Source organism: Neofelis nebulosa, chromosome 2, assembly GCF_028018385.1.
Source record: "Neofelis nebulosa isolate mNeoNeb1 chromosome 2, mNeoNeb1.pri, whole genome shotgun sequence".
Taxonomy (NCBI): domain Eukaryota; kingdom Metazoa; phylum Chordata; class Mammalia; order Carnivora; family Felidae; genus Neofelis; species Neofelis nebulosa.
In genome coordinates this window covers 217,012,843-217,040,675 of record NC_080783.1, presented here as the reverse complement: position 1 = coordinate 217,040,675, position 27,833 = coordinate 217,012,843, and the positions used below count along the sequence as shown (strand labels likewise).

Here is a 27,833-nt window from a genome sequence, read left to right as displayed (position 1 = left end):
ATCAAACTCAGCAAAGTATAAAAAAGACAAATACATCACAACCAAATATGATTTATTCTAGGAATGCAAGGTTGGTTCAATATGTGAAAGTCAAGCACGTTAATTCATCATGTTAACAATAAAAAAGACAAACCATCAGATTATTTTAGTAGATGGAGAAAAAGCATGTGACAAAATTCAACATCTACATATGATAAATATTCAAAAATGAGAAATAGAAAAAGAATTTCATTAACCTGACAAAAAGGCATCTATAAACACCTACAGCTAACATTATGCTTGATGGGAAGAGAATGCTTTTACCCTAACCTAGAGAACAAGCCAAGGGTATCCACTTACCATGTCTTAATATTAGACTGGAAGTCCTGTCCAATGTAGTAGGCAAGAGAAAGAAATAAAAGACATACAGATTGGAAAGGAAGAAATAAAACACTTTCCATTCACAGATGACATGACTATCTACATAGAAAAATTCTAAAGGATCTACAAAAAAAAGACTACTGATTTTAGCAAGGTTACAAGATACACAGTCCATGTGGAAGATCAGTTAAATTTCTGTGTACTAACAAGGAACAATTGGAAACAAATTTTTAAAAACTATGCAAAACTGAAATACTTAGATACAAAATCTGACAGAAGATATGAAATAATCCATGTACAGAAAACTATAAAACATTGATGAAAGAAAAACTTAAAAGTACTAGGTGAATGAAAAGATATATCAAATTCATGATTTAGAATACTCAATATTGTTAAGATGTCAGTTCTCTCCAGGTTGGTCTGTACATTCAATGTAATTCCAGTCAAACTCTCAGCAGGATTTTTTTTTTTTAGATATCATCAAGAGGATCCCCAAACTTATATGAAAAAATAAACTAAAATAGCCGAAACAGTTTTGAAAAAGAAAAGCAATGTTGGAGGACTTACTCTACGTGATTTCAAAACTTACTAATTAAGGGGCGCCTGGGTGGCTCAGTCGGTTGGGCGTCCGACTTCGGCTCAGGTCATGATCTCGTGGTCTGTGAGTTCGAGCCCTGCGTCGGGCTCTGTGCTGACAGCTCAGAGCCTGGAGCCTGTTTCAGATTCTGTGTCTCCCTCTCTCTCTGACCTTCCCCTGTTCATGCTCTGTCTCTCTCTGTCTCAAAAATGAATAAATGTTAAAAAAAAAAAATTAAAAAAAACTTACTAATTAAGACAGTGTGATATTGGTGAAAAGATCAGTGGGACAGATTAGAGACAAAACAGACTTACACAAATGCAGTTTTTGACAGAGGTGCAAGGTCAAGTCAATGGACAAAAGATAGTCTTTCCAACAGATGGTACTGAATGATTAGACATCCACATATATTAAAAAACTGAACCTCAACACATAGCTCACATGCTATACAAAAGCTAATTCAAACTTGATTATAGACCTAAATGTAAAACTTAAAACTATAAACTTCTAGAAGAAATCTTAGGAGAAAATCTTTGTGATCTTGGGTTTGGCAAAGAGGTTTTAGATACAATATCAAAAGCATGACCCATAAAAGAAAAAATCGATGAGATAGGCTGTATCAAAATTAAAAACTTCTCCTTGAAGGACATTATTAAGACAATGAAAAGACAATATTTGCAAATTATAGGTACAATAAAAAAATTCATATCCACAACACATAAAAAACTGTCAAAATTCAACAATAGGAAGATAAACAATCCAATCAGAAAATGGTCAGTGGGTGCCTGGGTGGCTCAGTTGGTTGAGCCTCCGACTCTTGATTTCGGCTCAGGTCACGATCTCACGGTTCGTGAGATTGAACCCTTTGTTGGGCTCTGCACTGATGGCACAGAGCCTGCTTGGGATTCTCTTTCCCTCTCTCTCAGCCCTTCACCTGTGCACATGGCACACACACTCTCTCTCTCTCTCAAAATAAGTAAACTTTTTTTTTTTTAGTGGTCAAGAGATCTGACACTTTCCCAGTGAAGTACACCCAGATGGCAAATAGCATAGGAAACCATGCTCAATCTCAGTCATAAGGAAATGAAAACCACATGAGATACCATCACACACCAATTAGAATGGCTAAAAAGTAAAAGACAAAGTACTGACTATACCGAGTTGTGGCAAGAATGCAGAGTAACTGGAGCTCTCAGTGCTGAAGGTGATGTCAAATTGTACACCACTTTTGAGAAGGTTGGCAGTTTCTTACAAACTAAACATTCTCTCTTTTGCTATATGACCCAGCAATTCCATTCTTATTTACTCAAACAAAAGAAAAACTCGAATTCACACGTAAACTTGTCTATGTGTTTATCACACTTCATTCACGCTCATCAAAAATTGGAAACAACATAAGATGTCATTCACCATTTAGGTAAATGGTTAAACCGGTCCATCCACACAATGGAGTATTACTCAGCAGTAAAAGGGAAGGGACTTGATTCCTACAGCAACATATATGGATCTAAAATGCATTTTACCAAGTGGAAGAAGTCAAAATGAAAAGGTTACGTATTCTACAATTCCATTCTAGAAAAGCATTCTTTCTGCATTGACCACAAAGGGACAGCTGAAGGGAAATTTCTGAGTGATGGAAACATTCTGTTTGTTACTCTGGTGGTAGAAACACAACTTTGTGTGCATTTGCTAAAAGTCATGGATCTGCCTACCTCATCCCACCCAGAATGTAGAGGAAACCCAAAGTGATAGGAAGCCTGTGACAAATGAATCTAACTGCATCACAAATAAATGGCATTAAAATACTGAGGGTGTAAGGAAGAAAGGAGCTAAGTAACTTTGGAAATCAGTGTGTTAACTGGATACCCAAGGACTAAATACAAAATGCAAATGGACACGAACACTGTAATCAAGTTGATAAACTTGTTTCTTATCCGAGTATGGGTTAGCAATTCCAAAGGTAATTTAGACGTAGGGAGGGTTGAACAAACAGGTGTGTATGTTATAGATAACAGTAGTCAGATTCCTCACTATGAGAGAAGGAACTTACAGATCAGCAAAGAGGGAATGTTAGAATTGACTCTTGGTGCTGGGTTGGAGTTGAAGGTGTCAGCATGAACTCGTGCCTTTCTATTTAATGGATGCATGGACAGATGGATAGACAAGGGTTAGCATACATGCATTATATTTACTGGTTTTCCCCATTGAAAGGATTTACAAGGAAGTCCTTGTAGAAATAGGAAATTGCTATCAGTGGTCATTATGTTGTACACCTTAAACTTACACATTGCTGTATGTCAGCTGTATCTCAATAAATCTGAAAGGGGAAAAAACATTCACGGTAATAACTGCTGTGGGGAATATCCTCCAGAGAAAGCTGAAATTAATTGAAATACTTTTTAATTGTGGTATATATATGTATGTACATGTATATACATATACATATGTATATATATATATTTTTTCACCATTTTAAAATTTGGGGGGGGGGGGGGGGTCCTGGGTGGCTCAGTCAGTTAAGCATCCGACTTCAGCTCAGGTTGTGATCTCACAGTTCGTGGGTTCGAGCCCCGCATCGGGCTCTGTGCTGACAGCTTAGAGCTTGGAGCCTGCTTTGGATTCTGTGTCTCCCTCTCTCTCTGCCCCTCTCCTGCTCATAGGCTCCCTCTGTCTCTCAAAAATAAATTAAAATGTTAAAAAATTTTTTTAACATTTTTATTTATTTTTTAAGTTATTTCAGGGGGAGAGAGAAAGAGAGAGCAGGTAAGGGGCAGCGATGGAGAGAGAGAGAATCCCAAGCAGGCTCTGCGCCATCAGCACAGAGCCCAATGTGGGGCTCAAACTCATGAACTGTGAGATCATGACCTGAGCCAAAATCAAGAGTTGGAAGCTTAACCACCTGAGCCACCCAGGTGCCCCTTCACCATTTTTAAATGTGCAGTTTGGTGGCATTAAGTCCATTCAAGGACTTTTCCAGGGAGAACTCTAGCAGACAGCAGCTTAACCAGTGATGAAGGCTGACAACACCCACAACAAAATATGTCAAGGTCATGTACCCCTGTGGTGTGGGGCACGGGGAAGGGCACAGCACCTCTGCAGGAACCCTCCCCAAGATGCATAACCTCAGCCTCATCATAGAGAACATCAGGGAAATCACATCAAGGGGCAGATCAGGAGAGACCAGGAGAGACTGAGACATTGACACTTGAGATCACTGTGAATCTCAGGTTGGATCCTGGAGCAGAAAATGACAGTTCATGGTGCAGCAGGTGAAATCCAAATAGGCTGTGGTTGATTGGCAGTGTGCCACTGTGAATTCCTTAGTTTTGTTCATCCTGTTACAGTTCTGCAAGATGTTACATAAGTGGGTGCTGGGTAGAGGGTATTTGGGAACTCTACTATTTTTGTAGCCCTCTTTGAGTTTAAAATTATTAAAGAATTAAAAGTATAAAGGTTCATAAGTGAAAGTTAACGAGTCATCTTTCAGTTAATTCCCTCCAGAAATTGAGTGGTCTCTTCCACGCAGCTCAGATGACCTTCGTTAATAACAACAACAACCGTGGCTAACCCAGCCCCTCAGCAGTCCTGAACATAGTTACTCGTTCCTTGAACCAGTTTACCTTCTGGGTCTCTGTGACGCCATATTTGGCGGGCTCTCTCTTACCTGTCTCCATGCTCTTCTTCCATCTCCATTATTAGCTCATTGCTCTCTACACAAGGTTGAAGTTCTTCAGTGCTCCAGCCTGAGGCCGTGTGTCTTCCCTCTGTACCTCTGCTATCCAGTACGGCAGCTACTAGCCACGTTGGCAATCTAAATTCAAATTCTTTACAAATAAATAAAACTTAAAATTTAGTTCCTCAGTTGCTGTGGCCACATTTCACATGCTTAATTGTTGCATGAGGTGTCAGTGGCTACCATATTAGACAGTACAGATGAGGAACAGTTCTGTCATTGCAGAAAGTTCTGTTGGACACAGCATCTGCCTGGCAGCCCCTTACACTTCACGTTGTGTCTGGTTGCCCCCGTCCCGGTGAGGCCAGGATCAACCAGTCGGCAGGTAGTGTCAGCTCAGTATTGTAGAGTCTCCATCAGCCTTTTACCTGATAGTTTTATTCCTCGATAGTCTTTGCTGAAACATTTGTTTCACCTCTTTTTTGTAAAAAACAAAAGACAAATGTGATCATTTTGCATGGATGCCTTTCTGTATCAGTGCATTTTTTTTTTTTTTTTTTTTTTTAGATCTGAGCTTGTTTTTAATAGCTACAGAATGTTCTACTGAAAGTACACATGCTAAAGGACCTGATCTAATTTTGTGGGGTAAGTTCATAGGTATATAATATTTTTAATTACACATCCTTTCCGTTTCAGATGAGCAGAAGGTCTCTTCTGCCTTCCTGACGTTGAAAGACAATAGCATGCACGTGGAGTCTAGTGAAGATTGGAGAAAAGACCAGCATAGCCCATCTTATCGGCAAATAAACTGCATTGACAGTGTTATCAGGTGTGAGACACAAGTTTTGAGAACATGCCAGTTTTTCCAAAAGCATACGTTGTCTCTGTAAGCACACACCTTCCATCGTACTTAATATCTATTGTCTTGATTGTTCACTATAAGTCAGTAAGTATTTATGGAGTACCTGCCTACAGTTTATAATAAATTGAACATTTCAAGGGATGCAAAAAAGGAAGATTGGTCCCTTCTTTGAGGGAGCCGTGGCACAGTTGAGAAGACAAGACCTTGATGATAAAAATTAAACGAGCCAAGGTTTGGAGATCAATTCCAGGCCACAGTAAAAGAGATGTGACACTCCAGTGATTCAGGCTGGGACAGTCAGGGAAGACCTCATCAAAGCAAAGTGTAGGGCATACCCACGCAAAAGTGCCGTGAGAAGAGCAGAAATGTGGGAAGTGGCAAAATTAGGGGCCAGGGAGGCACACATGACCTAGTTACGTTGTTGCAGATACCCGAGGAGCTGCGACGTTCCAGCTTTGAAAAGGAAGAGCGCGTCCTCTTCATCCTCGGAAGACAGACAGAAGCACGAGGCAAATGATGCCCAGACCTTGCACGGTAACGCGAGTGCCCTCCTAGCCAGCCAGAGGGTGGGCACAGAGCCATCCCTTTCTGGTTTGCCTTCAGGGTTTGGTCTCTACTTGTTTCGTGAATCACCGACAATCCTGGTTTCCTATTGCTCCTTAATGGCCAGTTATAAACACCTACAAACTTGGTCTTTAACATAAATTTCCTTTGAGGATTTTTCTTTTCACTGTCGGTTTCTCTCATGCCCCCAGCTGCGCCTCAGACCCCAGCCACAGCTCACTTGGAGACGTCTACTGCCAGGCGGTCCACAGACGCTGCAGGACGCGCCCCCAGGAGCCTGTCCCCGGCGGCGCTGAGCCTGGGCTCTGGCACGAGCCAGTGTAGCTACGGCAGCACCGTTGTCCACGCCCCGCCGCCAGAGTCAGGTGCCACGTTTACCTCCTGCTCTAAAGAACACGCCTATGAAATTCGGGGTCGTGAGAAAACACGTCATTAATATCAGTTACTTAAGAATGACTTCTGGATTATAATTACGTCGTCCTTTCTTTAAATCAGCCCGTAGTTTTAGAAATACCACCTTTGTATCGGTTACACAGTTTGGACCGCATTTCTAAATCATTGTCACTCGTTGATCACATCAGCTGACACGCGGAAGGCACTTAGAACTAACAGAACCCAGTGACGTGGTAGTAAGTCCTCGGCAAGTGTTAACTATCACTAATGAGGTTGTTTATGAGGCTGCCTTAGGCCACTTTGTTGTTGCCCTTGAGAGAAGGTGTCCTTGTCAGACTGACATTGGCCGTGACCAGATGGACCGTATACACATCCAGATTTTTATATTGGCCTGATAACAATGAGGAGAGTGTGTTCAAAACTCTCTTCCTTTTGGGCGCCTGTGAGGAGTTGGGGATGCCTGTCCCTTCTCCTTCAGACTCCACTGCCCACCCCCCCAGGCTGGATGCCACGCCATGCCACAGTTCTTGTGGACGTTGGAAGGGGGCTACCCAGCGGCCATCGGGCGAGGTGTGCATGTGTGCGTATGAGTGTGCCCCACATTCTCAGTGGGGGGCGGGGCAGGTGGGAAACCCCTGAGGGCCTGTGGGGTGTTAAAAAGGGTTTTTAAGAAAACAAAGGAAAAAAATATCTCTTCCTTTTAGCAGCATAATGACTTGGTAAATTCTTCCGATGTCTACTTTTTGTTCCTTTTTACCGTCTCCTACCCTTTGACTTTGTCCTTACGACAATTTGGTGGATGAAGTAGTGGTGACAAAGGTGTTAAATCAGGTTTTGGGGTTATCTAACTTCTTGATGCTGGTCTTCAGTGGCCCATCAGGAAACGTGTTGAGCTCTTACGGTGTGCAGCCATCTGTCCTTAGTCTTTCATAGGAATTAACTCATCTAATCTTGACACTGACCCTTGGAGACGGAGAGTGCAGTATTGACAGGCAGGCTGGGGGTCGGTGGGAAGAGACCAGAGACACAACAGTTGGAGCTTAGATTCTGTTTCTAATGAACTGAAAATAGAGTTTTATTGGAGCTGAGCCAGTCCCCCGGGAAAGAGCAGCTGCACAATTTTTTAGTATACCTTTTCTTAATACTTTCGATTCCAGTGTGGACATAATAGCTGCCGGTGACTCAGCCCATACAAGGTGGGGTCTCATCCAATGGGGAAAGATTTTGTGGTCATGCCACTATACTTTTTGTAATCTGGTGTGTATTACCATTTTGAAAGATTGATAGTAAAGCCTGTAAGCTCTCACTGAAGGGAATTTATTGATAATTGTTTGTTCTGATCTTAAACCAATCTCAGCATCTGTGGGACCACATGTTTCTTCCAAGGAGAAGAAACAGAAGCACGGTCTCTGTAAAGTATCTGTATGTCTTTTGCTCTCTGAAAAGCCTAATTCGTGCAGTTTACACCCTGACTCTAATTAAACGATTGGTTCTGAGGACCATGACTCCAAATGCATTTCCCTGCAAGCTATGGCCTCCATTTCGTATACAGAACAGTTAAGGCACAAAGGAGTTAAGTGACTTGCGCAAAGTTATGTAGCAAATGAGTGGCAGAGAAGGGAATCAGACATTAATAAGCAGTCTCCAGAAACCATTGCCGTTAACATATTTTTTAATCCATAACAGGGTCAAGATGGCCTGTGAAATAAAGCCAGGAGATAAGTTACAGTGTAATTTTAAGAAACACACAAATGATCCAAAAGAAGGGCAGAAAAGGAGGAATAGAGCAACATCCACCATCACCAGAGGGAACATGTCAAACCCATAATAATAGCTCTAAATCTAACTGTATCCCCTCCACTTAAAAGGCAGAAATTGTCAGAACAGATTAAAAAAAAAATCAAGACCCAGCTATGTATTGGCTGGAAAGTACAGTTTAAATATAATCCACCAAGGGATTGAGGATAAATGAATGAGAAAAGGGGCACAACGCAGATGACGAGCACAGGAGGACTGGCGTGCCAGTGGTGATAAACTAGGGTTCAAGACAGAGTCTTCCTAGAGATGGTTCATAGTGGTGAGCAGTTCACCAGGGAGACACAACAATCATAATACATTATGTATATTTGCTAATAGAGTTTCCAAGGTAGGAAGTAAAAATGGAAAGAGTTAGAAAAAAATAGACTTTCCATAACCATTGAAGAATGTAACACTGCTTCTGTGCAGTTAATAAAACATCTAGTTAAAAAAAACGAGTAAAGCAGTAGATGATCTGAGCAATGCTGTCATTTACATTCAGAGAACATAGCACCCAGTATCTGCACAATACGAGTTCTTTTCAAGCCTACGCCATGCATTCATTGAGGTATAAAATATGTTGGGCTGTACTACGTCTCAAAATAACGTTGTACATACTATGCTCTCTGGCGAGAGCTAATTCAGTTAGAAATCAGTGAAGCCATCTGGGGTTAGAGTTTTCTTGGCAAAGTTTTTAACTACAGATTCAGGGCTGTTCAGGTTTTCTACTTGTTGAGTGAACTTTGTTATTGCCTGCCTTTCAAAGACTTGGTCTGTTTTGTCTACAGTGTCAAATTTATTGGAATAAACATGTGCATAATGTTCTCTTATTCTTCTTTTGACACCAGTAAGATCTCTAATGATGTTCCATCTGTCATTTCGGAGGTTGTCACCTTCATGTCTTCTCCTTTTTCTCTGATCAGTCTGGCTGGAGTTGATCGATTAGATTGGCCTTCTCAAAGCACCAGCTTACAGTTGCACTGGCTTGGTTCATTGTTTTCATGTTTTCTATGTCACTGATTTCTCCTCTGATTTTTACTGTTTCCTTTCTTCCACTTTCGTTTTATCTTGCTCTTCGCTTTCCAGTCTCTCGACGGGGAAGCTGAATTGATTTTGGACATACTTCTTTCCTAATGGATTAAAAAAAGTTTTTTTAAAGTTTATTTATCTTGAGAAAGAGAACGAGGAGGGGAGGGGCAGAGAGAGAGGGGGAGAGAGAGAGAATCTCAAGTAGGCTCCACACTATCAGAGCAGAACCTGATGTTGGAGCCCAAACTCATGAATTGTGAGACCATGACCTGAGCCAAAACCAAGAGTCGGGTGCTTAACCAACTGAGCCACCCAGGTGCCCCTCCTAATGGATTTTAATACAAATTTTCTTTTTTACCTCTAGCTGCGTTACACACATTTGGCTGTATTGTGTCATTTTCATTGTGTTCAAATACCGACTACTATCCCCTAACCACCTCCTTTGAAATCACTTATGTCATCATGTATCTATATTTGTTATCTCACATTACTTCAGTACCACGTATTTGGGGGCTTTCCACAGTTCTTTCTGTTACTGATTTCTAATTTAATCCCCTTGTGGTCCAAGAAAATACGAAACTCGAATTCTTCTGTATTTGTTGAGCCTTGTTTTATGGTCTGTGATGTGTTCTACCTTGATGGCTGTTCTTTGTGCACTGGGAAAGAAGGTTTATTCTGCTGTTGGTTGAATATTTTCTCAGTGGAAACCAGGTCAGGTTGGTTGATACTGTTGTTCAGGTCTTGTCTGTCCTAACTAGTCCTCTCAGTATTTGTTCTGCTTCGCAAGGAGTCCTGAAATCTCTGACCGTAATTATGCATTTGTCCATTTCTCCTTGTGGTAAAACTGGTTTTTGCTTCACGTGTTTTGAAAGAACTTTTTATTTTGTGCATAAATGTTTAGCCTTCTTCTGAATTGGCCCTTTTATCATTGTGAAATGATCTTCTTTATCCCTTGTATAGTCTTGACTCTAAAATACACTCTGTTTCATATTAATATATTCACTCTAGCATTTTTTAAATCAGTATTAGCATGTTCTATCTTTTCTGCCTTTTTGCTTTTAACCCAGGTATGTTTATGTTTAGAGTGAGCTTCACTTTCATGGCTGCTTAGGGACTTAGGGTATACATGTTCAATTGTTCACTGTCTACCTTCTGGAAATACTGTATCACTTCAGGTATAGCATAAAAATCCAAGAATAGTGTACTTCTGCTTCCCCCTTCTGACCTTTGTCTGTTGGCGTATGTCTTACTTCCACATATGTTATAAATCCCACCCCACGCTGCTGTTGCTCACGTGTAGGTACTGGTTATCTCTTCAACTATTTACCCATGTGGTTGCCTCTTCCAGTGCTCGTGGGGCTCGAACTCATAACTCCAAGATCAAGAGTCATACGCTCCTCTGCCTGAGCCAGCCAGGTGCCCCAGTACTATCAATTTTAAATCTAAAAAGACAACTCCAAGTATGTTTACAGGTGTTTACTATAATAAGTTGTGGTATACACATAAAATGGAAGACTATGATATGTAGAAAATGTACAATGGCTGTCTTCGTGCTGGTAAAAGGGATGCTCCTGGGGCACCTGGGTGGCTCAGTCAGTTAAGTGTCCGACTCTTGATTTCAGCTCAGGCCATGATCTCACGGTCATGATTTCAAGCCGTGCATTGGGGTCTGTGCTAGGCATGGAGCCTGCTTGGGGTTCTTTCTCTCCCTCTGCCTCTGCCTTTCCCCTGTGTGTACACATTCTCTCTCTCTCAAAAAAAAAAAAAAAAAAGTGGGGAGGGGATGTTGTTAAGTGAAAAAAACTGTAGAGAGTGTACATATTCTATGCCTTTTGAGTAAAAATCGGGGTGGGGAATATGAATCTGTATTCATGCTTATTTATAGGTGCATAAAGAATCTGGACTGATATAGAAGGAAATAAAAGAAATGGAGTTTCTGTGGGGGAAATAAATGAGAACTAGATACATAGTAGACAGGAATGGGGAGAATTTACTAACTGCCTGTTTAATGCTTCTTGTTTTTGAACCACATGAATATACTACAGATTTTTAAAATTAATTCAAAGATAAAACATATTTGAAGAATTTAAGAAGGTAAAATACTTACAATAAGATATTAGTAAATGTGTATATGCACATTGAGTGTTACAACTCTGTAAAACGTATATGCGAGTGTACAAGGAGTTTAAAGAAAGGTAGAAAAAAATAAAACAACTTATTTGCTAGGTTGATGAAGTTTCTTATAGTCCAGCTATTGTAGTAATGGTTGTAAAAATTTATTGAAAAGCAATTAGATTAGTGAAAATGAAATAAATACAAATGATTGATAGCAATTAAAATTAAATCTGTCCCCTTCCACCTCAGCAGAAGCCACGCTGGCAGAGGATGCTGTCCCAGCGTGTGAGCCCTGGACCCCGTGCTCACACCCAGGTCCGCGTACCTCAGAAGAATTTCAACAAGTAGGGCTCACAAAAGGCATGCTGTCAGCCCACGCACAGAAGGAGGAACAGAATTATGTTGATAAATTCCGAGAAAAGATCCTGTCATTGCCCTACAGAGCCTGTCTTCCGCAAGAAAGCAGAAGCAAAGCTAAACATTCGTACGTTCACGGTAGTTACGTTTTAAAAACCGTGCCTCATTTATCAATTCCATAAATATGTGTAAGTACTGGGAGAGAGGAAGTGAAGAATTGGGGGGTTGTTTTTAAGAAACAGATGGGAGAGATGCTGAACGAAATTCCTGCCGACAGTTTGTTGTCTGGGACGACGATTTCTTAGATGCTGGATCTGAGAAGCTGATTCGATAAGAAAGTGATTGAGAGATTCTGAAGTAAGTTTATCTTCTAGCAGCAGCTTTTATCTGGGCTCTTGCTCGTCTTTTTAGTAGCCGTGGTAGTGGATGCGGTTCCTGTTGGCAGGTGTCGTGGCTTCTTCATCTGCTTACAGTTACCTGTGAAGGAATGGCGTTCTTCTCTTTTTGGGGTCTAGTTTCCGTAATATGCGCCCCCTTCATCCTTTCAGGAGGCTCCGCTTCCAAGCAGAGCAGCGTGGCCGGCGGCAAGAAGGGGAAGCACAAGGGGAAGAAGCTGCCACAGCTGCCGGGCAGCAGTGGCACTAAGGACGCCTTCTGTCCCCACTCGCGAGGGGACGTCCAGGACACACAGCCCTGGGGCCCCTCCCTCGCCTCCTCTCCGTGGGCCTCCGGCCTGTCGTGCCCGGCTCCTTCCCCCGTCCCGGCCCTGCCCCGTGGCAGCAGTGGCTCCGTTCGAATGTCTGTCTGAGCCACGTTTGCCCAACTGCTTGCAGTCTTTTCCTGCCCCCCCTCCTCTCTACTTAGATACTTTGATGACCATTTTCCTGCACGAACCCCTTGGCCGTCCCCTTTTGTCACCATCCTTCCGCCCCATATCCGTTCTTGGGAGCACCAGACTCTTCCGAAATTCCACCCTCAGCATCAGCAGTGGCTGCCAGCCTGGAACCCCCGTGGTCGGTCCTCAGCCGAAGGCGAGCTGAGGGGAAATGGGAGACGCCGCGTGAAGAGCACACACTCGCGACCTCGAGGAGCAGCTCACCACTGTGGCTCAACTTACTGCAGGAAGACACGCTCAGATCCCGCGAATCTTCAGATCAGATGAGAAGGGGCATTTGCCCAGAAGCCGAGGATGTAAGTGACACTAACTTCTAGCGTGTGAGTGAGAACATAAATGTGCGTCCTCGGGGCGCCTGGGTGGCGCAGTCGGTGAGGCGTCCGACTTCAGCCAGGTCGCGATCTCGCGGTCCGTGGGTTCGAGCCCCGCGTCGGGCTCTGGGCCGACGGCTCGGAGCCCGGAGCCTGTTTCCGGTTCTGTGTCTCCCTCTCTCTCTGCCCCTCCCCCGTTCATGCTCTGTCTCTCTCTGTCCCAAAAATAAATAAAAAAAAAAAAAAACAACGTTGAATAAATGTGCGTCCTCTTATTAAAATTAAGGCACTCGCACCAGGGCCGACACTGAAGGCCGAGCAGGTAATCAGCGTCATAGCTGTGGCTGAGACTGTGCGCTGTGATTTGCACTGTATCCCCCTGACTCCGTGTAACAAGCAAGAACTAAAGAGCCTGCTGAGTCCTGGTTCCTTAGATACTTGGTAGTATTTCCCAAAGTGCTGTCTTTCACATTTTCTATGTGAACCGGGCTCCCCGCCTTTAAATTTTTTTTTTTTTTTAACATCTGTTTATTTTTGAGAGACAGAGCGAGACAGAGCATGAGTGAGGGAGGTGCAGAGAGGTGGGTACACAGAATCCAAAGCAGGCTCCAGGCTCCAAGCTGTCAGACAGAGCCCGATGCGGGGCTTTAACCCACGAACCGCGAGATCATGATGTGAGCCGACGTCAGATGCTCAACCGACTGAGCCACCCAGGCGCCCCTCCCCCGCCTTTAAAATGCGATATCCAGTCATTTAATTTGACATAGTCATTGCGTACAAAATGTATTTTCTTCCTTACAACTGGGGTTGTGTTCTGGTAAGTTGGGAGTAAACCATACTGACAAGACCCGAACTGAGTGAGTGTCCCCTTGCAGGCATGGTTGAGGGACCGAGGTGAGGTGTGTATGGAGAAGGGAGGGGCCGCTGTTTGTCATTGACTTATCACTAGAGTAGGCAGTTTTTGTTGGATACTTACACACATCGTTTTCAAAACCAAAAATTGTGTGGGTCATTTTCCCTTAACTGTTTATCTCTTTACCTAAAAAGCCATTCTCAGATATATTTATCTGGCTAAGCTGTGGAATCTGATGTTCCTATACTTAGGTGTAGGAATCAAGACAAGTGTCAATATTTACAATTTTCCTTGGTCCTCCCTTCAAGATATGATACCATTGTTGGACAAATGGTCAAAATATGATGATCCAGGTAGAGAAAATATGCTCAGTTTGGAAAGCCTGATATTAGTGCACTTGCTAGAATCTCATGCAAGGCAGTGTATCCTAGTGAGCAGAGCCGGGCTGTGGAATAAGACGCGGAGTCAGACGCTCTGTCACTTGATCAGCCGGTTCGCTGAACCAAGTCAGTCAGCCTTCCTTTGCCTTTGTTCCTGACTTGAAAAATGAAGAGACGGAACCTTGATAGCTTATTCTGAGGATTAAGTGAAGTAATATTTACGTAGTCCTTCTTCCCATGCCATATAAGCTCAGGGTAGCTGCAACTTTGTTTCCATTCACTGTAATACTCGTTTTGGGAATAGTGCTAAGAACTGGCAAAACGGTCGGGACATCCGGGATGACAAGGCAGCAGAATTAAAGCGTACGACCGTGTGGCGCCTCCCGTGCAGCAGGTGCAAACTCAGCCATATATGTCATGTTCCGTGCAAAGGGACTTTGACCACCGTGTTGGGACAGGCTGAACTGTTTGCTTGCCGGTTATGTATGTGCTTCATTCTGTTTAACGTGTGAACTTCAAGATCTGCCAGTTATTTTGTAATATGATGCCTGAGATGTTAAAAATCTCTTCTTGTGGCCTTCCCTTCTGCAGCGTGTCGTAGGCAACAGCGGGAATAAGCACAGTTACACGGCATTACTTCACGAGGAGTCTCCTTCCAGAACAGGTTCTGCAGTGTCAGGTAGTGGATCAAAATGATGAATTCTCCAAACTCTGTTGCCAGGAGATCACTGTGTAATGGGCCATCTGGTTTGGGCCCTGGTGCGGGAGTAATTTGTCTTTGTTTAAAAGGTTTATTGGGGTGCGTTTACATACAATAGAATTCACCGGTTCTGACAAATGTATGCATTTGTGTAACCGGCACCACAGTGACCGTACAGAGCATTTCCATCGCCTGGAACAGTTCTTCTGTGACCCTTTAGAGTCAGTCTCTACCCTGATATTCCAGCTCCTGGCAACCGCTGATCTGTTCTCTGTCACTGTAGTTCTGATTTTTTATAATTTTATGTGAATTGAATCATCCAGCATATAGTCTTTTGTGTAGGGATTCTTTCAGGTAAGCCAGTGCTACTGAGATTGATCCTTACTGGTGTTCCTTCCTATTACCAAGTACAATTAAACTGTGCTGACATCCGTTCACCAGTTGATGGTTATTCAGTTGCATTATGAATAATACTGCTGCTATGAACATTGAGTGTGAGTCTTTGTACACATATGTTTTCATTTCTCTTTGGTAAATACATAGGAATGAAATTGATAGGTCATGCGGTAAATGAATGATTAGCTTTATTTATTTATTTTTATTATTAAAGTATTATTGATATACAACGTTATGTTAGTTTCCAGTGTACAACATAGTGATTCAGCAATTGTATACATTATGTGCTGCTCACCATGAGGTGTAGTCACTACCATCTCTCACCGTATATTATGACAGTATTATTGATTGTATTCCCTGTGTGGTGCTTTTCATCTCCATTAACTTATTTGTCTATACCTGGAAGTTTGTACCTCTTAAGCCCTTCACCCATTTTGCCTAAACCCATCCCCTCCCCTCTGGCAACCAACCATCAGCATGTTCTTCATATTTATGAGTCTGTTTCTGGTTCATTTGTTCTTCTGTTTTTTAGATTCTCCTTGTAAGCAAAATCATGGTATTTGTCTTTTTCTGTCTGACGTATTTCACTTAACAAAATACCCTCTAGGTTCATCCATGTTGTTGCAAATGACAAGGTCTCATTCTTTTTTAAGACTGAGTAGTAGTCCGGTGTGTGTGTGTGTGTGTGTGTGTGTGTGTGTGTGTATCACATCTTTTTTTTTAGGTTTTTTATCTTAGTTCTAGTGTAGTTAACAGACAGTTTTATATTTGTTTCCTGTACAATACGGTGACTCAGCAATTATGTACATCGTTCAGTACTCATCATAAGTGTACTCTTTTTTTTTTTTTTTTTAATTTTTTTTTTTTTTAATGTTTATTTTATTATTTTTGAGACAGAGAGAGACAGAGCATGAACGGGGGAGGGGCAGAGAGAGAGGGAGACACAGAATCAGAAGCAGGCTCCAGGCTCTGAGCCATCAGCCCAGAGCCCGACGCGGGGCTCGAACTCACGGACCGCGAGATCGTGACCTGGGCCGAAGTCGGATGCTTAACCGACTGAGCCACCCAGGCGCCCCATAAGTGTACTCTTTAATCCCCACCCCCTATTTCCCCTATCCTCCTATCCTCCTCCGCTCTGGTAACCATTAGTTCTCTAGAGTTAAGGGTCTGTTTCTTGGTTTGTCTTTCTCTCTTTTTTCTCCCCTTTGTTCATTTGTTTTGTTTCTTAAATCCCACATATGTATGAAATCATACGGTGTTTGTCTTTCACTGTTTCACTTAGCATGCACTCTAACTCCAGCCATGCTATCACAAATGGCGAGATTTCATTCCTTTTTATGGCTGAGTAATATTCCAGTGTGTGTGTGTGTGTGTGTGTGTGTGTGTGTGTGTGTGTATATACATGCACATATATACATGTATATGTAAATATATATATGTGTGTATATATATTTGTATATGTATATATACATACCACATTTTCTTTATCCATCCATCCATCCATCCATCCATTTATGGACACAGGTTACTTCCATGTTTTGGCTATTGTAAATAATTGTGCTGTAACCATAGGGATGCATGTATCTTTTTGTATTTGTATTTTTGTTTTCTTTGTATAAATATCCAGTAGTAGAATTATTGGATCACGTGGAATTTTGTTTTTAATTTTTTTTAGGGAGGTGCATATTTTTTTTCACAGTGGTTGCACTAGTTTACGTTTCCACCAACAGCACACAAGGATTCCCTTTTCTCCACATCCTCGCCAATACCTGTTGTTTCTTGTGTCATTGATTTTAGCCATTCTGACAGGTGTTAGGTGGTATCTCATTGTGGTTTTGATTTTAATTTCCCTGATGATGAGTGATGTTGAGCACCTTCTCATGTGTCTGTTGGTCATCTCTGTGTCTTCCATGGAGAAATGTCTGTTCAGGTGCTCTGCCCATTTTTTTCATCAGATTGGTTTTTTGGTGTTGAGTTGTATGAGTTCTGTATGTATTTTGTGTACTAGTCCTTTATCAGATACATCCTTTGCAAATATTTTCTCACGTTCAGTAATTTGTCTTTTATTTTTTTTAATGTTTATTTTTGAAAGAGAGAGAATCCCAAGCGGGCTCCGCGCTGTCAGTGTAAAGCCTGACATAGGGCTCCATCTCACAAACTGCAGGATCATGACCTGCGCCGAAATCAAGTTGGACACTTAACCGATTGAGTCATCCAGGCACCCCTGCCTTTTCTTTTTTTGATGGCTTCCATTATTGTACACAAACTTTTTATTTTGGTGTAGTCCCAGTAGTTTGCTTTTGCTTTTGTTTCTCTTGCTTGAGTGGACATATCCTTAAATATGTTGTTAAGGCCAGTGTCAAAAAAGATGACTACCTTTTCTTCTAGAAGTTTTATGAATTCACATCTCAAATTTAGGTCTTTAATCCATTTTGAGTTTATTTTAGTGGCATCAGAAAGTGGTCCAGTTTTTCATCCTTTTGCATGTTGCTGTCCAATTTTTCTAATCCCATTTATTGGGGATCCTGTCTTTTCCTCCTTTTACATTCTTCATCATAGATTAATTGACTATATGAGCATGGATTTCTTTCTGGACTCTATTCTGTTCCATTGATCTATGTGTTGGTTTTTGTACCAGTACCATACCATTTGGATTACTGTAGCCTTGTAGTATATATTAAAATCTGGGATTGTGATACCTCCAGCTTTGTTCTTCATTTTCCAATTTGCTTTGGGTATTCAGAGTCTTTTGTAGTTCATACAAATTTTAGGATTATTTGTTCCACTCCTGTGAAAAATACTTTTGGTATTTTGCTAGGTATTACATTGAATCTTTAGATTGCTTTGGGTAGTATGGACATTTTAATGATTAATTCTTCCCATTCATGAGCACTAAATATCTTTCCATTTGTTTGTGTCTTCAGTTTTTTTCATTAGTGTCCTACAGTTTTCGGAATATAGGTCTTTTATCCCTTCGGTTAAGTTTATTCCTAAGTACTTTTCTTCCCCTCATCAAAATTATTTATTAATATGTGCTGATAACACTTAGAAAAATATATGGAATTTGGGTGACAAAATGGAATTATAGATCATAATTTTGACTATAGACAAGACAGTGAGAAGTAACATGACTAACATGCATTGTTTAACTTTTTTTTTTTTTTTTAATATTCAAGTTAGTTAACATATAGTGTAATCTTGGCTTCAGGAGCAGAACCCAGTGATTCATCTCTTACATATGACACCCAGTGCTCATCCCAACAGGTGCCCTCCTTAATGCCCAGCACCCATCTAGCCCATCCCCCCCCCACCTCCCCTCCAGCAACCCTCAGTTTGTTCTCTGTACTTAAGAGTCTCTTATGGTTTACCTCCCTGTTTTTATCTTATTCTCCCTTCCCTTCCCCTGTGTTCATCAGTTGAGTTTCTCAAATTCTATATATGAGTGAAACCATATGATATCTGTCTTTCTCCGGATGACTGATTTCGCTTAGCATAATACGCTCTAGTTTCATCCACGTTGTTGCAAATGGCAAGATTTCATTCTTTTTCATCACCGAGTAGTGTTCCATTGTATATATACCACATCTTCTTTATCCATTCATCAGTCAGTGGACATTTGGGCTCTTTTCATAATTTGGCTATTGTTGATAGTGCTACTGTAAACATCAGGGTACATATGCCCCTTCAAATCAGCACTCCTGTATCCTTCGGATAAATTCCCAGTAGTGCAATTGCTGGGTCGCAGGGTAGTTCTATTTTTAATTTTGTGAGGAACCTCCATACCGTTTTCCAGAGTGGCTGCACCAGTTTGTATTCCCACCGACAGTGCAAAAGTGTTCCCTTTTCTCCACATCCTCACCAACATCTGTTGTTTCCTGAGTTGTTAATTTTAGTCATTCTGACCGGTGTGAGGTAGTATTTCATTGTGGTCTTGATTTGTATTTCCCTGATGATGAGTGACATTGAGCATCTTTTCATGTATCTGTTTGCCTCCTGGTTGTCTTCTATGGAAAGTGTCTATTCGTGTCTTCTGCCCATTTCTTCACTGCGTTATTTGCTTTTTCGATGTTAGTTTGGTAAGTTCCTTATTGATTTGGGATACTAGCCCTTTATCCGATATGTCATTTGCAAATATCTTCTGCCATTCTGTCGGTTGCCTTTTAGTTTTGTTGTTTCTTTTGCTGTGCAGAAGCTTTTATCTTGATGAAGTCCTAATAGTTCATTTTTTGCTTTCACTTCCTTTGCCCTGGAGACATGTCTACTAATAAGTTGTTGTAGCCGAGGTCAAAGAGGTTGCTTTGTGTTTTCCTCTGTAAGATTTTGATGGTTTCCTGTCTCACATTTAGATCTTTTATCCATTTTGAATTTATTTTTGTGAATGGTATTAGAAAGTGGTCCAGGTTCATTCTGGATGTTGCTGTCCAGTTCTCCCAGCACCATTTGCTAAAGAGACTGTGTTTTTTCCATTGGATACTCTTTCCTGCTTTGTCAAAGATTAGTTGGCCATATATTTGTGGGTCCATTTCTGGGTTTTCTATTCTTTCCATTGATCTGTGTGTCTGTTTTTGTGCCAGTACCATACTGTCTTGATGATTACAGCTTGTGATACAGGTTGAAGTCTGGGATTGTGATGCCTCCAGCTTTGGTTTTCTTCTTCAACATTACTTTGGCTATTGGGGGTCTTTTGTGGTTCCATACAAATTTTAGGATTGTTTGTTCTAGCTCTGTGAAGAATGCTGGTGTTATTTAGATAGGGATTGCACTGGATGTGTAGATTGATTTGGGTAGTATCAACATTGTAAAAATATTTGTTTTTCTAATCCATGAACATGGAATATTTTTCCATTTCTTTGTGTCTTCCTCAATTTCTTCCATAAGCTTTCTATAGTTTTCAGTGTAGGGATCTTTTACCTCTTTGGTTGGGTTTATTCCTAGGTATTTTGTGGGTTTTGGTGCCATTTTAAGTGGGATCGATTCCTTGATATCTTTTTCTGTTGCTTCATCATTGGTGTATAGAAATGCAACTGACTTCTGTACATTGATTTTATATCCTGCAACTTTGCTGAATTCATGTATCTGCTTTAGCGGTTTTTTTGGTGGAGTCTTTCCGGTTTTCCATGTAGAGTATCATGTAATCTGCAAAGAGTGAAAGTTTGACTTCTTTGCCAATTTGGATGCCTTTTATTTCATTTTGTTGTCTGATTGCTGAGGCTAGGACTTCAAACACTATGTTGAATAACAGTGGTGAGAATGGACGTCCTGTGGCATTCTGATCATAGTGGGAGAGCTCTCAGTTTTTCCCCATTGAGGATGATATTAGCTGTGGGCCTTTCATATATGGCTTTTATGGTGTTAAGGCATGTTCCATCTGTCCCAACTTTCTTGAGGGTTTTAATCAAAAGATGCTGTATTTTGTCAAATGCTTTTTCTGCATCTATTGACAGGATCATATGGTTCTTATCCTTCCTTCTACTAATGTGGTATATAATGTTGATTGATTTGTGAATATTGAACCAGCCCTGCAGCCAAGGAATGAATCCCGCTTGATCGTGATGGGTAATTCTTTTAAGGTACTGTTGAATTCAGTTTGCTTGTGTTTTGTTGAGAATTTTGGCATCTGTGTTCATTAGGGATATTGGCCAGTAATTCTCCTTTTTAGTGGGTTCTTTGTCTGGTTTTGAATCAAGGTAATGCTGGCTTCATAGAATGAATTTGGAAGCTTTCCTTCCATTTCTATTTTTTGGAACTGTTTGAGAAGAATAGGTATTAGTGTTGCTTTAAATGTCTGGTAGAATTCCCCTGGGAAGCCATTGGCCCAGGACTCTTATTTTTTTGGGAGATTTTTGATAACCCATTCAATTTTTTTGCTGGTTGTGAGTCTGTTCAAATTTTCTGTTTCTTCCATTTGAGTTTTGGTAGTCTGTGAGTCTAGGAATTTGTCCATTTCTTCCGGATTGTCCAGTTTGTTGGGATATTATTTCTCATAGTATATTCTCTTATAATTGTTTGTATTTTTGTGGTGTTAGTTATGATCTCTCCTCTTTGGTTTTTTATTTTATCTATTTGGGTCCTCTTTTTGGGAAGTCTGGCTAGGGGGTTATTAATTTGTTTATTCTTTCAAAAAACCAGCTCTTAGTCTCATTGATCTGTTCTGGGTGGTTGTTTTTTTTTAATTCTATATTGTTTATTTCTGTTCTCATCTTTATTATTTCCCTTCTACTGGCTTTGGGCTTTATTTGCTGCTGCTTTTCCAGCTCCTTTATGTGTAAGGTATGGTTGTGTATTTGGGAACTTTCTTGCTTCTTGAGATAGGCCTGAATTGCAATGTATTTTCCCCTTAGGACTGCCTTTGCTGCATCCCAAAGGGTTTGGACTGTCGTGCTTTCATTTTCATTTGCTTCCATATATTTTTAAATTTTTTCTTTCATTTCCTGGTTAACCCATTCATTCTTTCGTAGGATGTTCTTTAACCTCCATGTATTTGGGGGCTTTCCACATTTTTTTCTTGGAGTTGGTTTCAAGTTTCATAGTGTTGTGATCTGAAAATATGCATGGTATATCAGTCTTTTTGTACCTATTGAGTACTGTTTTGTGACCCAAAATGTGATCTGTTTTGGAGAATGTTCCATGTGCACCTGAGAAGAATGTGTATTCTGCTGCTTTAGGATGAAATGTTCTGAATATATCTGTTAAGTCCATCTGGTCCAGAGTGTCATTCTGAACTGTTGTTTCCTTATTGATTTTCTCCTTGGATGATCTGTCCATGCTGTAAGTGGAGTATTTTATTAAAGACTACTACAGTTATGGTATAATTATCAATAAGTTTGCTTATGTTTGTGATGAATTGATTTATATATTTGGGTGCTTTCATGTTGGGGGCATCAGTATGTATAAGTCTTGGCTCTTCTTGATGGATAGACCCCTTAATTATGATATAATACCCTTCTTCATCTCTTGTTTCAGTATTTGTTTTAAAATCTAATTTGTCTTATGTATAAGTGTGGCTACTCCAGCTTTCTTTTGATGTCCATTAGCATGATAGATGGTTCTCCATCCCCTCACTTACAGTCTGCAGGTAGCATCTGGTCTAAAATGAGTCTCTTGTAGGCAGCATATAGATGGATCTTGTTTTTTTATCCATTCTGATACCCTAGGTCTTTTGATTGGGGCATTTAGCCCATTTATATTCAGAGTGATTATTGAAAGATACAAATTTAAAATGTGTCATTGTGTTATCTGTAGATTTCATGTTTGTTGTGATGTCTCTGGTCCTTTGTAGTTTTTGCTGCTTTCCACTCACAGAGTCCCACTTAGGATCTCTTGCAGGGCTGGTTTAGTGGTTACAAACTCCTTTAGTTTTTGTTTGTCTGGGAAAGTCTTTCTCTCTCCTTCTATTCTGAATGACAGCATTACTAGATAAAGTATTCTTGGCTGCGTATTTTTGCTATTCATCACATTGAATATTTCCTGCCACTCCCTTCTGGCCTGCCAAGTTTCAGGTCTGCTACTAACCTTATGTGTCTACCCTTGTAGGTTAAGGACCTTTTGTCCCGAGCTGCTTTCAGAACTCTATCTTTATCTTTGTATTTTGCCGGTTTTGCTATAATACGTGATGGTGTTGACCTGTTTTTGTTGATTTAGAAGGGAGATCTCTGTGCCTCTTGGACTTGGATGCCTGTTTCCTTCCCCAGATTAGGGAAGTTCTCAGCTATAATTTGTTCAAGTAAGTCCTCTGCCCCTTTCTGTCTTCTTCTCCTGGAACTCCTATGGTACGGATATTATTTTGTTTCATTGAATCACTTAGGTCTCTCGTTCTCCCCTCGTGGTCTAGTAATTTCCTTTCCCTCTTTTTTTCCACTTCATCATTTTACATAATCATAATTTTATCTTCTATTTCAGCTATTCTCTTCTCTGCTTCTTCCATCCTTGCTGTCACTGTATCTGGTTTATTTTGTATCTGAGTTACAGCATTTTTTAATTCATTGTGACTAGTTCTTAGGTCTTTGATCTCTGCAGCAAGAGATTCTCTGGTGTCTTATGTGCTTTTCTCAAGCCCAGCTATTAGTCTTATGACTGTTACTCTAAATTCTTCTTCAGACATACTGTTTGTACCTGTTGTGAGCAATTATCTGGCTGTGATTTCTTCCTAAACTTTCTTTTGGGGATAATTCCTCCGTTTTGTCATTTTGGCTAAGTTTCTGTCTTTTGCGTGTTTTAAAAGCTTGTTATAGGTCCTGCATCTGCAAGAACTACTATAGTAAAAAGGGGCCATGCACTGTCCAGGGCCTGGCACTTCAGGAAGTATTTCTGGTGTCTGCTGTGTGCATGCTGTTCTTTCTTGTGTTTTGGCCACTGTGTCCCACTGGTCAGCCCTCTGCAGAGCTCCTTCTTGCTCGTAGTGGTGGAGTGTTTGGACCTTCAACCAGGTGTGCTTTGATTTGTTTACTGAAGTGACCCTGGGGAAAAAAAAAGGAAAGGGGGGTGGGGAAGCCTGGTCCCATAAAAAGAGAAAAATGAAAGAAGACCAGAGAATCAAAAACTATAAGGCTAAATCCAGAGAAAGAGAAAGGAAGATAAAGAAGAAGAAACAGAAAAGGTATAAAAAGAATAGAATGAAAATGCCTAATCAAACATATATATATGTGTATGTGTGTGTGTGTGTGTGTGTATATACACACACACACACACACACACACACACACACATACACATACATACACATATATATACAAATCAGAAACTATGAGCCCAATTCCAAAAGAAAAAAAGAAGAGGGTAGAAAGAAAAGAAAAAAAAACAGTTGCCTGTTGGTGCCTGGGACCAGCGGCTGTGCTGGTTTGGGGGAGGGGCCGTCTGGTTTGCTCAGTGTCAGTCCCACTCCTGTAGATAAGCAGTTACCAGTCATGGAGGGGTGGGTTTTGGTGTAAGCACGTCCCACTTCCACTGGGGGCCACTGTGCTGCTTCCTGAACCCCCACCTTGTTGATGATGGGGAGAAAAATGGCAACACCCTAGTCTCTGCTCCCCGGACCAGGTGTCTCAAACCATGCTATTCAAGCGGCCCTCACAGAGTAGCGTGGGCAGCAGGCTTGTCCTGCTCCACAGTCTCCCTTGCCTTCTAGGCCTTCCAGTGTCTTCAAGGATCCTGCACTGCCCAGACCCTGTTCTGGAATAGCGCCACTCCGCCCCGCTGATAAAAGGCCTTTGGCTGGTACCTTCAGGGTCTTTTGTCCTTGGGGAGGCAACAATCCCTTTTCTCCAAGTATTCCAGGAAGGGGACCGTTCTCTCCCAGTGCGCCCCTGAGATCACTACACCGCACTCTGCACTCCGGCCGGCTTTCTACCTCCTGGGAGCATGGTCCATGGCTCCCAGCTTTGCTCCAGCTTTGCTCCAGAGAAAGTCACATACTTCCAAACCTCCGAGTTTCAGCACCTAAGACTGTTTGCAAAACAGAAATCGGCACTCTCCATATTTCTCGTTCCCCAGTCCGTGATCCAGAGACTTTTTCTTCTTGTAGTAACTTGAGGCTGACTTTTACAACTCCCCTTTCTCTCCCTTTTATCTCTGCACAGAAGGGATTCCCTCCCCTCTGTGCCTATGCCGTTTTGTCTCCCCCGATTCACATACACACACCTCAATCCTGCCAAACTGTCCCCCTCCAACTGTGGAGACCCTTCTGCCGCTCCGCAGCTCGATTTCCTGGGTGTTCCAAGTGCTCTGACCTCAATACAGTTGTTTTGAGGGATGAGGAAAATCCCGGTCCTCCCACTTCTCCACCATCTTCGCCCATGTACTTGCTCTTTAGAAAATTAGGGAGGTACTTTGGTTTGCTTTGTTTTTGTTTTTTGGGGGGGTCTTCTGGGTTTTTGTTTCAAAGTTGACGAGAAGGATCTAGAAGAGTCGATGCGAGTTAGGAAAGGAATGATTTGCAAGGCTCCATAGCAGCCATAAAGGAATGGGCCTTGGGAGGGGTGGATACCTCTCTGTTGTAACAGGAGGAGGTGAGGAGAGAGTGCAGATATGAGTAAGCTTGTGTTTAGTGTCAGTAATGACGTTTTCAATAGGTGAGAGTCAGGGAACAGAGACGTGGAGAACAGTCATTGCCAGGATGGGCTGGCCAGAGACTGTAGCAGGATTACCCAGCTTTGTATGATCCTTTTGGTGATAATGGATCGGTGTACCCCATGATAAATGACTTTATCCCTACCTTTGGTTACTTGGGTTTACATAAGAACAGAACTGACTGTCGGCTTTATGAGAATGGACATTTTGATAGTGTGAAAAATGAGAGGGAAAAAGAAATCTCAGCTGTTGTAAAGAGTGTGACTGAATGATGGACTGTGGGCTGAAGGGTCGGGGCACTTTGTAGCTGGCGCACTTGAACAAGCAGACGAGCAAGCAGAGCTGAGATGTTAGTGATTTTGGAGCTGACCTGGAGCATCTCCAGGTGATGAGAAGGAGTGAGGTGTGGCCTTGAGCGTGGACAGCTCGGGAGGAGTGAGAGGGACATCTAGGGAAGGCGGAGGAACCAAGGGGGTCACCTGGGACCGCTGCTGGGTGACGGCGAAGACTGTCAGCTGGTCGCCACAGCGGGAAGAATGAGTTTGGCAAATCTGCCCCTAACAGTGTCTCCTAATCTATAATTGTTGTTGATCTTTGATAGGAAGCAGTGACCACAGTATATACTCCACCAGTGGTGATTATTCTTCTGAAATCGCCTCAGAGGGACGGCGGTCTCAGGATGTACAGAAGAAAGAAACATTTCCCAATTTTGCTGAAGAGTCCATGTGGAGAATGATAAAACAGACATCTGAGTACATTCTAACGAAATATCAGGTACCTGAGAGGTAAGAAAGCACTTTAAAAGACCCACTTTTATTTAAAGTTTATTGAGAGAGAGAGAGAGACAGAGCGTGAGCAGGGGAGGGGCAGAGAGGGGGGCACGAGAATCCCAAGCAGGCTCTGTGCTTACAGGAACTCAGTCTCACGGTCTGTGAGATTATGACCTGAACCAGAGCCAACAGTCGGACGCTTAAGCGACTGAGCCACCCAGGTGCCCTCAAGGACCCCCCTCTTAAATGGGGTTTTTTTAAGAAACTTTTATGGTTTTTTAAGTGTATTGTTTAATACAAAGTGATTTTTAACTTCTGTTTTTATGGATGTTCCTACAGAAATGTATTTTCACATTCATTCATTTGAAGTTAAATGATGAATGATCCCAGAACAGTGGCTGTAGTGGCAATGCCGTGCACACTCAGATCCACACCGCACCAACGTGTGCATCATGAGACCAGAAAACAAAGACAGCACCGCTTCCCCAGGTGGCACACACATACAAGAACTTTTCTCTTTAGACGCTGAATTTTTCGCATTCCGAGAGAAGAGAGTTGCTGAGGGAAAGCTGTGTCTTGCGTCTGCCCCATTCAGGTGCTGGTACAGACGCTTTCTCCAAGAGAAAGAGCTCTCGCTTCACCAGCTTGACAGAGAGCTGATTCAGTTCTTTGTTTAATGGGCACGTTGTATATTAGCAAGAGATAGAAAGTATATCACAGACCCAAACAGAGCTGTTCATGGATCACATGAGAACCCTGTGCCTTATTCAGGACTGAGGTCGCTTGTCTGTCCACAGGGTGAAAGAGACCGTGCTGAAAGGGGACCTGGAGAGGCTGGCGGGCATGCGGCCGCGGCAACCCCAGTTTTCACGCGCGCGGAGGGAGGAGCTGGCCCAGGTGCACTCTTGGATTCAGAGTCAGACTGTCCCTCGAGAAATAGACATCCAGGTAAGCACAGTGACAACAGCCGTCATTCCTGGATGTTTTTCTGTGCCAGGCAGTGCTCGAGGCACTTAATACTCATTGCACGATCCCACCAAAAATTACAACCCTCACAGTTACTTTTGCAGTAGCTTTACTATCCCTGCTTTACCAACAAACAACACAGTCATGTATACAGATGTTGGACACTTTATATATGGCTGACAGTCCCTCTGGTTTTGAATACAGGTCTCTTTGACTGCAAGTGTTTTTACCAGTTGGAATGTTCTGGGACACCTGCTTTGATATATGATTGGCAAGGGAGGAGAGGACCAAAGGGACATGCATTTCACATATGCAGGTGTGTTTGAACAGGGTTAAAACTCAAGGTGTAAGATTCACACCAGAGGTAGTCTTCATACCTGGCAGGAATTTCCGTGAGCCCCAGGTGCTCTTTAGTTGTTGCGAGATCTTCTCAGTGAGATCATATGTGAGCGGCCTAGACAGTGGAGTTTTGATTTGCTCGTGGTCCTGATGGTGGCTCCGTGGAACGATTGTGACAGTTGTCCCAGTAATGAGCTCTGTATTCCCACAAGTGTTGAGATGCAGGAGGTGATAATGTGTGAAGTTAAAAATTATGGTAAGATAAAAAAAAAATTTTTTTTTAAAGGACTCTGCACTAATAGCGTGGATCCTACTTGGGATTTTCTCTCTCTCTCTCTCTCTCTCTCTCTCTCTGCCCTTCCTCCACGCATTCATTTTCTCTCTTTCTCTCTCAAAATAAATAAACATCAGAAAAACTTAATTTAAAAACTATG

The 27,833-nt window shown here is 41.9% G+C and overlaps 1 protein-coding gene across 1 annotated transcript in view; it reads left to right on the top strand.

Moving 5' to 3' along the window:
• Positions 1-27,833, top strand: part of PER3 (period circadian regulator 3) — a 60,987-nt gene that overhangs the window by 29,784 nt on the left and 3,370 nt on the right. Inside the window, 10 exon segments of the mRNA XM_058719232.1 lie at positions 5,307-5,439; positions 5,900-6,006; positions 6,228-6,401; positions 11,620-11,865; positions 12,276-12,526; positions 12,528-12,653; positions 12,655-12,918; positions 14,758-14,845; positions 25,926-26,109; positions 26,892-27,042. Of these exon segments, the coding sequence (XP_058575215.1) occupies positions 5,307-5,439; positions 5,900-6,006; positions 6,228-6,401; positions 11,620-11,865; positions 12,276-12,526; positions 12,528-12,653; positions 12,655-12,918; positions 14,758-14,845; positions 25,926-26,109; positions 26,892-27,042 (1,724 nt within the window).